Source organism: Miscanthus floridulus, chromosome 3 (genome assembly GCF_019320115.1).
Source record: "Miscanthus floridulus cultivar M001 chromosome 3, ASM1932011v1, whole genome shotgun sequence".
Classification (NCBI taxonomy): Eukaryota; Viridiplantae; Streptophyta; class Magnoliopsida; order Poales; family Poaceae; genus Miscanthus; species Miscanthus floridulus.
Window position 1 is genome coordinate 135,312,465 of NC_089582.1, and position 13,435 is coordinate 135,325,899.

The window sequence follows — 13,435 nt, forward strand, 5'->3', positions numbered from 1 at the left end:
TGCATTGATTGGGATGACCGATGACAAGGATGTGAATCACTGAAATGACGGCCCGGCTAGTACTGGTAGCGCTGCCACCCAACCCAAACCACCGGACGAGATCAAACGGTTGCTCTAGTTGATTTACTTACGGTTTACCTCAAGCTCATGGCGTCCAAGATAAACAACTGGTTGCCAACTATTTGTGCTCTCACTCAGATGCACGGTCAATTTCGTAACCATTGACGTAAAAATGTGACGATGTGATTAACACATAGCAAGCCGGAGGATCTGAGTGGAACGAGACTAGAGGTCTGCTTGGCTTCGATACAGAACCAACCGATTCTGAAAACCCAACGACGTGCTACTCAATTTGACATGCAATTGACAAGTAAAGAAAATATTATCAGTAATTTAAGATGGAACATGTCGGGGTTGCACTAGACAGTTCCAAATATACGGCTAGATAACCGATTCAATAAGGCTATCGACTAAATAGTCGATATCCGACGTATTTAGTCGATATCCGGCGTATCCATGAAATGAAGATCTTTAAATCAAGGATTATCGGTGTCGGGGACCAACTGGCCCTGTTCGGCTTACCTCATATTCGGCTTGTTCGGCTTCTTTTTTCAGCCGGAACAGTGTTTTTCTCTCACAACAATTCAGTCGGAACAGTGTTTTCAGCCAGTTTCAGACCAGCGAACGGGGCCATTAGGGTACCTGAAGATCGCGCGACTACACCACTCGCCGGGTCACTCCTCGTCCATCAACCGAGACGATGGGCCCCGCCTCGAGCTGGCTCCCGAGGGCCGGTTTCTCTTCGCCCGACGTCTAAAGGCAGAGTCCGTCTCGCTCGACCCCCGAGGGCCGGTTCCGCCTCGCCCGACATCTGAGAACAAACTCCGTCTCGCCCGACCCCCGAGGGCAGGCTCCGCCTCGCCCGACGTCTGAGGGCAGACTCCGTCTCACCCGACCCCCGAGGGCAGGCTCCGCCTCGCCCGACCCCCGAGGGCTGGTTCCACCTCACCCGATGTCTGAGGGCAGACTCCGCTTTGCCCGACGTTCGGAGGTTGGCTCCGCCTCGCTCGACGTCTGGGGGTGGCTCCACCTCGCCCGATGTCCGGGGGTGGCTCCGCCTCGTCTGACGTCCAGGGGCTGGCTCCGCCTAGCCCGACGTTTGCGAACTGCTCCTTCATAACTACGCGTGTAGATAAGGCAGGGCACTCAAGTCAACCGCAATACCGAGGACCATACCTTGCACGCCTGCAGGAAAGTACCGTCAGGATATGACAGGACGTGCGCTTTAAGCCCTTCCAGGCATTTCAGAGCCCGAACAGTATTGTAGGCGTCGACATTTGTCTTACAGTGTTGTGGGCGCCGCCATTTGCCCTCGGGCGTGGATCCTGACGGAAGCATACGACAACCGCTACGGTCCAGGATCAAACTCGCATTATCTACAGTAACGGACGTGCGGTCACTGTGCCGTCTGCTCCCCGTATGGTCGCGGTTCAACACCCTGGTCCGTCGCGCCGCCCGCCGGGGCGGGGGGACATGACCACTTGCTGACAAAGCCTGAACATGACATCATCAGTGGGCATGTACCCAGCATAGAGCTAGTCCTAGCACCGTCTGCCATGTCAGTGGGGCTCGCTCAGAGGAAAAGGAAGATCCAGCATCTTTGAAGGACCTCCCTGGCCTCTGGTTTTTCTTCTTTCTCATATTTGTAATCCATGCTTTCCCTTGGTCTATAAAAGGGAAGGCGGGAAACCCCATTAAGGAGGAGATCAATTGAACACATCACGGATCATATCACACAGAGCCGAGCAGCAACCAAGCTCTCAGCACCCATTCGACCTTTCCATCAGAGACTTGAGATCTTTTCCTCTCTCGCCCATTTGTGACCCCTACTATAAACTTTTTGGTGCTAATAACACGAGCATCAACCATGAACTGGATGTAGAGATATTCTACCCGAACCAGTATAAACCTTGTGTCTTTTTAGCACACCATCCGGGCCAGACATGCAATAATACAAATGTACTCGTTGGTGTTTACTCGAAACACCGACAATCGGCTAATATTAAATGATAATGATATGAATCAAAATAACTGATGCTCATGGATCATAGCAGATTTATGATGACTGATTAATCTAGACAAAAACAAGTACAATACACCCAAATACAAAATCAGAAGATCTTTTCTTAAAATTCCAATATATATGACCAAATAGTCGATTGATGTCATTGATCGATTAGAGAATTGATAATCAGCAAAGAAACGATATAAGAAAGCATCATCAGCTAAATGGAACATGATCGATATAAAGCGTCAAGCCGATAAATTTGATGAAAAGAGTATAACTTGCGAACAAATCGACTATCTAATATAAATGAATCTACAATCAGTTTGAATATAATCTATTATCATCAACAGTGAGGTTCGATCGGATCGAAGCAACTGTGATAATGATAACAAACTAAAGCCAAAGAATCTATAAAATCATCTATATGTTGACATATTCATGAAAACATGCTATATGCGTGAGAGTATAGGCAAATCGGCTAAAATAGCCGATGCAGTCATAGCAAACAAACAGAGTACATATCTTAATCATGAACAAGACCACTAATCGATAATTTCTAATCTAAAGTCTTACCAGTGAGATTTGACCGGATCGATGCAGCTATGGTAGTGTCATTAGATTAGATCTCATTAACTAGTGAGTTTATTAAAGATTGAAACATGTCTTTGGATGCATACTATGTTTGATTAGAATAGAGATAAAACAGCCGATCTAGCGGAATTAAGCCATTAATTATAAGATTTAAAGCGTGGCCAGATCAAAGGACAACCAATTAAGATGATATGATGCCAATCTATCTCTATCTCAATTAGGTGATTTGTTATAACTAATAAAACATTAATTATAACAAGATCGATAACTCGTGAATCAACCAAAAACAACCAGGAAAATCTTACTAATCTTAGCAGATTCGATAACTGGTGATATTGTATTAAACAACGAGTTATTTTACTCAAGATCGATAACTTTGATCTATATTATGATTCGTAAGAGATCAATCAGCTGATACAGCCTTATAAACTACGATATAGATCGATAACTAACTTATATTATGGCTCATGAAAGATCAATCAACTGATGCAGCTTTACCAGCACAATACAAGTTGTGACGGTACTCACAAGCAAGCTAGAGGTCGATCAGTCGATGCAGCCCTATTTGCTGAAGAACTCGTCGAGATCTGTACTCTTACTCCTAATACGATGACGAAAGCCAGAAATATTGTATTGATTGAGTGTTTATTTTTTTACAATAATCAGGGTCTAATATTTATACCTGGAACCTAAACATGAATCTACTCAAATACGACTTATTACAATTCTTGAAATAAAAGAAAACTTTCTAACTTAATAATAACTTGGACCCTAAATTTCTTTATTTGTAGAGTCCGACACTTCTTTCTGACGCCATTCAAGCATAGTCCACTAACGCCGTCTACTGACGTCATCTATAAAATAGCCGATTCTGACGTCGCATCTAAATCAGCTGATACCGATTCATATCTAATCGATGACACAATTCTGAAAGCTTCGAGTTTCTGCGTACTTTTTCCCAAATTTTGAAGTAAACAGTAACCACATCAGTCAATCGGCATTTTCGTCTCTCTCTGTTTTGTCCTCTCCGGCTCTCTCCGCATGCTTCCTGAATTGTGAAGGAAGGAACCGTGGAACACAACACACTGATGCTCCTGTGAGTCAACCTGTCAAATCCGTATGCTGATATGCTTGCGCAAGGTGACAGACAGGTCTCGGCGTCTTGCAAGTCAGAGCCGCATGCAGTGGAAATTTCAGATTTGATAAAAAGCCGTAGGGATCCCGGATGCCGGAGGCGAAAGGAACTGGACGTGGTGTCCTAAAGGTGTCCATGGTTTTTTCCTTCCGATCCAGTGAAGTCAAAAGGGATGGCCCGCCCGAGATTCGCTTCCCAGCCCAACCTACCGGTGGCCGTCCCATCACTGAGACTGGTATTTCGCTGAGCAAGTAGAGTGTTTCTTCTTCCTCTTCTTCAGTGTATTGGCGACAGATACGACCGGGGGGCGAGACAAGACGTCGCCGTTTGCTCACCCACTGCTCAGCAATCTACCAAGAGGTCGGAATCGGTGAGTTTTTAATACGCCTCTGATGCAAAACACCTTTGAAAGTTGAAACTGTGGCGCTGGCGCGTTTGGTGGTCCAACAAACGAATCAATTATGAATAGACTACCTAAACCACGAAGGGGTTGGCTCGTCTCAAGAAAGATCAGTTCCTTAAAACGCATGAAGAAGCCGGGTGCTAATCAGCGACAGTAACCGCTACCGAAAACGTGGGACACACAAATAATTGCACTACACTACACGCAGCCGTTTTATATGCATACAAAAGGTCTCGATCTTGCATTTGAAAACAGGAGTCGTGCATCCGTGGAGATTTCGACAGATATATACACTCACGCGAGGTAGGAAAATGATTTTGTTTCAAAAAGAAAGAAAGAAAGAAAGAAAAATATTCCCCGTCGGAAGCATACAAATTTGAAGTGCCCATCAAAAGACTGGGAAGACAAATTGATTTATTACACGCAGATAGAGACATGCAAAGCAAGTGCCCTATGATAGTATGATTAGTTGATTACTAGTAGCTTAGTTTGTCCATTCCTATAATTAAACTACATGGCTGCACACTGTGCAAGCGCAATACACTTTTCCGTCTAACAATAAGTTTAAGTTATCGCCTCTAAAATTCGTCATAAAATATATTTTCATATTATACTTATTTGATACTATGAGCCTGTTCGTTTGGAGAAATTCTGGAGAAATTTGGATGGTTTTGAGGAGTGCTGGAGGAATTTATAAGAGAAAAATACTGTTTCGGATGAAAAAAGAAGTAGATTAAGCCGGGTCTAGGTTGAATAAAATTAAAAAATAAATTAGGACAACTCTGTTTGAAACCAAGTGCACGCAGACATGTGGGAAAAAAAGGCCGAGCGAAGATCGAGCACACAATTTTTGTACCGTTTCTGTGACAGGTACCCAGGAAGGTCTTATGATGAAATGGTTTTTTTATGTGTGAAAGCCGCCATAAATTAGTAGTGATGGGACCAATGCAACAAGTAGGTCAGGCAAGTGACTAGTCATAGTAGTCAACAGACAGCGTACTACAAGTTAACAGATGATGCCGCCCATCGCCGACTGCTTGTTACATTTTCGATTGCGGTGATTAACAAAGTGCCCCTAAAATTGCTAGCTAGTAGCTTCTAGTTTGTCCATTTGATATAATGAACTAGACGGCTGCACCGGCGCCTATGTATACATGGTTGAAATCAGGGCCTGAAGAGATGAAAACAAATGGTGAAAAAGACCATGCTGAGAGGAATTTGTGTCGTTTTCACGACAGGATGGTCTTGGAGGAAATCAGTTTTTCAGGAAAGCCGCCATAAATTAGTATTGTTCTGATGTAAAGTTTACAGTGCCTGCCGCCCGCCCGTATGCTTGTTTGCATATCCATTGTCGTGATCGACCTCACCTCACTGCATTAGTTGACAATTACTTCATCCGTTGCAAAAATATACTTATGTTTTATCTTCGAGTCATGTGTGATACCTCATTGGGAATCCGGTGGGTGACACAAAATTTACTTGCCGGTGATACGAAACACCAACAATAGTCAAATTTACTTGCCAGCGATATGAAACACCAACAATAGTCGCTATGTCTTGAAATATAATAGATTTTTGGTTATCCTGAAATATAATGCATTTCTATTATTCTAAATCAAACCATCCTAAGTTTCACCAAATTTATAGAGAAAAGTATTAGCATCTATCAGATCAAAGAGATAAATTATAAAAATAGGTTTCATAATATATCTAAGGAAGCTCATTTGATACAGTAAATGTTACAGTAATAATTGTTATAGATTTGATCGATCTTAGAATAGTAGTTTAACTTATGACAACCGGATATCCTTCTATTTTTCGGGAAGGAAGGATAGAAATCCATACTTGTCCATGTCCGATTTCTCCTCCCATTGGTTACAGTCAAATTGGGCTTTTGCATAGACGATACTTACCTTTAAAAATACATACAAGACACAATTTTGATCCTATATGGCCTGCAACGCTACACTGTGCTCATCAATTTAATATTATAACCTCCATGGCCATAAAATTGGCATTATGCTAAGCACTTTCAAATATAAATCCAGTGATATTAAACTTATAGTATAATCCACAGGTTCGTAAACTAATTGTTAATCAAAAGATTAGAAAGTTGATATCAAAATTGTATAGTATAATCTATATATTCTTAGATCAAATGTTAATCAAAAGATTAAAAAGCTTGAATCTTGAGTCGCACGTACCTTAAAAAGGGGGTAAGGATAAAAGGAAGGAACAATAACGAACACAAATGTGGCCAGAGCACTTGTTGATTTGCACTCGCCGATTTCCGCATTGTCTTCAGTTCCAAGTTCAAATCCTGCAGACTGCAGGCATACCTTCCACGTTTCCTCAAACAAGGTTACTGCAATATTGTACAAGCACCGCCTTTCCCAACATGGATATTGTAGATAACCAAAGCTCAAGCCTTAAGGACAGTAGCGAATGAGTGCTTCAGGTTCAAAGTTTTGATCCAAAATAAACCTAGGATTCTGAATTATCTACTTCATCTGAATGAAAAGGGCTATAAACTCTACGATAACCAAAGAGCAAAAAAATTCAGCTGACACGGCCATGCCCACTGGAATACCAACGGTTCAGAACAAATTTCAGCGCATTCTGTGCACCATTTCCTCATGTGGGAATTTTACATACTGGCCAGTTAAATCATAAAAGCTCACCAGTGATGCATAACAAACCAATGTAAAGTCCCAACTCTGTTAATATTGATCATGATTGTGGTTTCTTGGCAAACCGCTGCAAGCCTTTTGGGAGTTAGACATCTTCGCCTATCAGCTGTTTGTTGTCAGGTCGCCCAACGATCTCCTTGGATTGCTCTAGGAAGGGCCTCTTGGATTTGAAAACATCTTCCTCTTTCTTCTTGGCCCGCTTGCTAGGTTTGCTCCTACCCTTGGTCTTCTTTTTGCGCTCAATGTTCTTGGCGGCTTCAATGGCATCTTCCATTTCTTCCTCAATCTCCTTACTGGTCTTCTTCTCTTTATTCTTTGGAGCTCTTACAGTGGCTATCATGTTCGGGTTGAGCATGATAGTCTCCGGCGGGAGTTTATTGAGGAAAGCATGCACCTCCTCATCACGCTCATGCTTGGTAGTTTACATGGGGTTGTCAACAAGTTCAGCTCACCAGATCCTGGAACAAGGATGGAAGAAAAGCCCATCGAGTGCCCAAACCCTAGAATATCTCCATACGGGTGGAACGAAACCTTCCCGACTTGATAGCCCTTCATTATTTTGTGTTTCATGTAAAGTTTATAATCATTCCCACCAGAATCCCTGTATATCTCTACCTGAGATCCATTACTGCAGGCCAACAGCCCCTTCTAGCTAAAATCCAAGGACTGAGCACGCTGTGGCCTGTGGATAAAAATGTATAACCTCATACTTCCTCAGGTCCCAGATCTTTATCTTCCTGTCAGCACCTGTTGTTGCCATAAGGTGGCCGCCCCTGTCAAATGCAACAGCAGTCACCGGGCCATGATGACACAGCATAGTAACAATGGGGTTTCACGCTGGTTGGCTTCCACATGGCAACTTTAGCATGCCCAAGGGCGATGACAGCATTGTAAGGATTGGCCCTCATATATCGGTACAGCCCAGACCAGTCCTGTAATTTGCAACCATTTCACCAGTGCTCACATCTTGGTAGTGGAGCTGCCCAAAGCTGTTTATCGATGCCAAGAGGAATTGTTTAGACATAAATTGGAGTTCCAATGCTTTTCCATGTTCCTGCCAACATAGAAGTGATCAGGCTCACAAAAGAAAACATCTTCAGAGTTTAGGACGTCTATGCACCAAGGACAGGTTGACTGATAAACACCTCTCAAAATCTACGTTGCTAAACTGTTGCGATGCTGATTGGCACACAGTATTATACTCCAAAGAAATTTAGTACAATAAGTTCATTTAAATGCCCAGTGGGATATAAAAGGAGAACAAAAAGGTACTAAATTGATCAAGTGACAGATGATCTCCTGGATGCAGAGCATTTGATGACTGGACGGTGAAGTATGTCTTACTGATCATTTAACATTTGCAAACTTTTATTTTCAGCATTGCTGAAAAATTATATGTTCTTGGAAAATACCAATGTTATTGAGACTCAGTCACATGTGGCTAAGGTCCACTTTCAGTTTGACATGTAGTGCAGTTTTCATGGATGCAAACAAAGAGAATATAATACTTTTTTCTACAATTTTCCTAAAAGCATGAACAGTACAGCAACACAGAAGTATCAATAACTCCTATATTCACCAAGAGAAAAGACATTGCAATCATGCTTACCTTCAGACAGTGAATTTCTGTACCATGTCGATTATATATGTATAGGGTTACCTGTTTCAAAAATATTCCATGAGTAACTACGAAATGTTAATAGTACACAGGAAACAGAGACCAACAGCCATATCCAACTGCCTTGAAGAATAAAGCATCAACTACAAGCATATACAATTTTGCTTGATCTAGCCTAGTATAAACATTTAAAACTATAGAATAATCCAATGGCTTAGTACAGCAGTGACGAACAGTTCCAGACAAGAATTCAAAGTAGTCAAATCTCAGACCTCAAATGGCAACTCTCAGCTGCTCCTACCTCACGTTATCAAGATTCCGATTATGACTAGAAGTTCAATGGGCTGCCAGAAATAGGCTTATTGTTCACATAAATGCAGGTTGCATGGAATAGTATAACTTCAGGATTTATTTTTTGAAAGGATAACTTCAGGATATTTCTATGAGGAACATGCAACAACTTGGAAATAATATTATGACCTGGTTGATCAAAAAATCTCACAAAAATTTGGCAACATGTTCTCATTTATGAGATCCTGAGCAGAGATTGATATCAATTTTAATATTCCTTCATTTCATATTTTTCAAACCAACAGTTAATACTTAATACATGTTAAATATTTTATGAACAATGATGACATAGTACATAGTTCAAAGTAAAAAATATACGTTTTTGAGCGATTGCATACAACTGCTCATTGTGTAAATATGTCACATCGTGAACAGTTTCCCTCACCTAAAGAAATAAAAAACAAACCAGATAAGTGTAATATCCATGAATGCTTGTTGTGATTATTAAAACTGGGAGAAAGTGGCAAAAAAGAGCATGGGTGATGGTGGAAATATTTTGACAGAAATTGAAAGATACATCACCATTGGTGCAGGGCCACCAACATTGTTCAAAATGGAGTTCATCTTAGTAAACATGGACCATAAACACAAAAAGACAGGAATAGCCTCCTGCTATTCTAAGAAAATGACAAGCCTGGAGTACAATAATCAGGTTGGTTTACATTTAGCTGCCACAATTCAAAGCATATGAAATGGGAAAAAATACATTATCAGAGTTAAGTTATTAATTGCATTAAATGTAGAACTTCCATCTTGATAGCTGTTAAAAGTTGCCACATAATTTTTTTAAGTGTTCATGCTACCCCGCGGATATGATCGAACAAGTTGGTGCTTACTAGGCTACCTGTGTGGCAAAGGGGAGCTTGATCAACACAATTTTTGCAACCAAACCCTTGAGACTTACATATGACTCAGCCTCCATATCCATCCATTCCCCTCCCTCCTCCCGGAGGTGCCACCATATAGGGATATTTGGAAATCAAGTGGATGAAATGAACCCCACACACTAATGACGCGCCTATGGATCCATGGTAGGAGGTGACCAGACCCATCTGTGCGAGCAAGGTACCAAAGGGCGCTAGGCAGGCACTAGGCGACTGCCTAGTGCCAAGGCCCAAGGGTACCTAAGTGGAGATTAAACACAATTATAAATGTTTTTTCTTTTTTGCCAGGATGTCCTTGAGTGCATCACTACATCACAAATTTAGACCATCCTTGATAATAGGCCCAGCAGGACAGCAGTGGTATCTCCCTTGGCCCAGAAAACATTGATTAATGATCCTACAGCCAAACCTTATGCCCTCCCATACTATTCTCCTCCTGTCTCTCTTGCAGTATGCACACATCGCCTCCGGTGCCGCACCTCTTTCCTCTTCCCAGCGATGCACACTTGCACCACAATGCCAGCCACAATTTGCATGTCGTAAGGTCTCGCATCACTGGCCTCAGGTGGCCCGGCCTCATGAAAGCATGCGCTAGGGAGGGCTTGCATGGGGCGGTGCTGTGCCGGCGGCAACACAAGGAGCACAAGCTTGAGATTCCTCTCGCAATCAGCAGCGAGACAGCAAGAATGTGATGGCAACAACTGCAGTGCAAGACCTTCGGCGGTTCGGCCAGCCAACCCGTGCTCTTGACAGCCTGCCTCGCTCCCAATTTTCCTCGCTTCCATGCCACTTGCCCGCTAGGCTGCATTTAATTAGACACATGTGGCTTAGGTGATACACCAAGGTTCCTTATGCTTAAGCGCACCTGGGTGAGTGCTTAATAGCGTTTTTTTCAAACACTGTGTGCAAGTAAGCCAGCATGTCTAGTTTTGGCATGTAGAGGATGGCATAAAGAAATTCCCACAAATTTGAGTAACTTTCGAGATCCTTGATCTGGTTGCAACCATCTTGCAAGTTCTCATGTACATGCCTATATGCCATCTTCCTCATCATTCATCAATGAGGATAGCATTAAAAAAATAGCCATTTCTATCATACTTTTATCTTTCACTCCTACCACTCATTATTGTTTTAGCCTTCTCTAGCATCTAGTTCCTATACTTACAGAAAAAACAACTCCAGTGTAACAGAACTAGAAGCTGGCATACACAAGGGTAAGTGGAGTAAACCCGTGTGGATGAAAATTCTTCAATGGTAAAAAGAACTTACCTCATAAGATTTACCAGGTAAGATCATATCAAATGGTTTTCTTGAACTCAAAAGATCCACCTCCTTCAATATATCCCTTTGTGAAAATCTGTATGTCTTCTCCAAATGATCAGGCTCTAAAAGACCTTCATTAGTAGACATAAGCCACTGCAAAACCGAGTAACAGAAAACAGACAAGGACAAATCTTCAAAATGAACAATGGCTTTTTTCTCATATGCGCAGGAGATCGGCGTGTTAACAATAGCTAATTCAAGAGCATAATCATCATGAACGAAGGTTATGAGAATCGCGAGTCAAACTAAGGAATCTAATCTAAAAGATAAACATATTTAAGTTTTTTGACAAGTCACCAGGGGGGACGACAGTCCCCACCTGAATATATTTCCACAGATACCTGCAAAGCCGGGAATGAAAGGTTACAAGACGGGCCGACAGGGCAAACCCAGAGGTACATAGCAGCGGCGAGACAGGAACGCCAACACAAACACCAACAAAGCAATAGAGCCCCTCATACTGTCTTAAAAAAGGTAGGCGTGCCGTTTCACAAATTGCTACTTCTACTTCCTCCTATCACAAATACAAGTCCATCTAGGTTTGCCTTTGAGCCAAACTTTTTTTATATCTTCAACTATCAATATCTAAAAATATTTATATAGATTGAAAGGACAAGTTTGGCATCATTATATTTATTATGAAAACTACTCTCATACTTTTTATTTAAGACAATATACTTTTATAGATATTGCTAGACAAAGTGACATATTAGAGACCGCATCGATGTCCCAGTTCTGCTCAGAGGACGGGCTAGGAGCTGATCTAAGATAACAAAGTTCTGCTCCAAAGCAAGTATGTTTCAACTCAGCAATTGTACTTTCAGTAAGCCAATATGCATAAAACACAACATACAAATCTCCCTGAGGCTTTGTCCTTTTTGCCAGTAATGTTCCAGTAACTCATATAATGCTTAAAATGCTAACCTGCACTTCATCAGTTCATCCAAACAGGATTCCCTTGGAGTCAATCCAGCTAAACATCAATTCTGTGGTACAATAACATACACAAACAATAACCAATCACAGGTTTTTAATATCAGATTTTCTTGTTTCATCCACCTAATGTTCACAATTACACCTAAGATTTTTCTAGCGAGGCACCCAACTTGTTTTGCGATCCAAATTCAGAACAATGCAATGAAATGAGAGATGACTGTTTCGGTCTGTGCAGCAGTTTTTTTTAAAGATCCGACAAAGCCGGCTTATAATAATAAGAAGGAAGCAGATACATGCACCAGAGGCTCAATACAACTTAAACAACTCGCTCGGCGAGGATTACCGACCAAGGTGAGAAAAACCTAAGGGATTACTTGCAACCAAGGAAACAACATAGAACCAAGAGAAAAAGAGCTACATCCTATTACTCATCTTCTTTCTCAACTTCTTCAGCCACAGTAACATTGCCCCTCCTGGATGAACCATTGCGCGCGTGAGCCAGAGCGGTAAGGCCCGCTACCACATTTGGAGGAGGCGACCCCTTGTACCTCTCTAGGAACAGCTTAAAAATAGCCTCATCTCCAGGGTCGAGCATTTCAATTTGCTGGGCTAAACGGTGTTGTGCAGCAGCTTTTGCAGTAGCTTCTCTTTTACAGTGAGCTGGCCTTTCTAATTCTTGTCCCACAGCGCCTACAAAACCATTCCAGAACCAAACTAGTCAATGGTCAGTTTCAAGAGGAACTATCAGTAGCATAGCTGGCCAGCATATTCATCCTAAGTAGAATGATTAACACTTGCAACTCGTTTGCAAAAGCACAATAATGGATTACCTCCATCCTCCAAGTCAGCACCCTTCCCCCGTGAATACTTGGCCTCCTTCATCTCCAGCTCGTGGTCAGGGGCGGGCCCAGTAAATGACATGGTACGCCCAATAACTTTTGAAAAAAAAATGAAATAGATTAGGTTAGGGTTCGGGTGCTCGGTTTCGCACAACACAGCAGGAAGGGAAGAGGAGGGGTGCTCATACCTGGTGGTTTTTGGTTGCCGGCGAAGGTCCCGACGAAGACCTGGAGAAGGAGCCTACGAGGCTCACGTGGCGTAGAGCGGCGGCGGCGGTCGCCTAGTAGCGCCAACAGAATGCGCACGCGTGAAGGGTGGACGGGAGAGAAAAAAGGCTGGCGGTGAATGCACCCTAAAAAAATTGTGGGCCTAAAGCAGGTGCATATGTAGGCCCACGGATCAAATCGGATTCTCCAATTAGATTGGTTTGGTTATTGTAGTTGTCTAATAAAATTATCTCTACACAACTAAAACATTCATAACTATTCCGTCCACATGTGCTATACAAAACCGCTCCATGCGATTAGATCAGAAAGGCAACACGCACTCGCTCCATGCGATCAGCTCAATCCCCATAACAGCCGCAGCAAATCAGG

The 13,435-nt window shown here is 42.4% G+C and overlaps 1 protein-coding gene and 1 pseudogene across 1 annotated transcript; both read right to left on the bottom strand.

The window, feature by feature from the left end:
• Positions 1-6,913: 6,913 nt before the first annotated feature.
• On the bottom strand, positions 6,914-11,464 carry LOC136544493 (probable U3 small nucleolar RNA-associated protein 7; annotated as a pseudogene).
• A 718-nt stretch (positions 11,465-12,182) lies between these two features.
• LOC136547065 (uncharacterized) lies at positions 12,183-13,167 on the bottom strand. The gene is made up of 3 exons (XM_066539035.1): positions 13,027-13,167; positions 12,830-12,934; positions 12,183-12,689 (listed from the first exon to the last, which is right to left on the bottom strand). Exons 2-3 carry the CDS (start codon positions 12,918-12,920, stop codon positions 12,424-12,426), a joined length of 357 nt encoding a protein of 118 aa, XP_066395132.1. The 5' UTR covers positions 12,921-12,934; positions 13,027-13,167; the 3' UTR covers positions 12,183-12,423.
• Between the last annotated feature and the right edge of the window lie 268 nt (positions 13,168-13,435).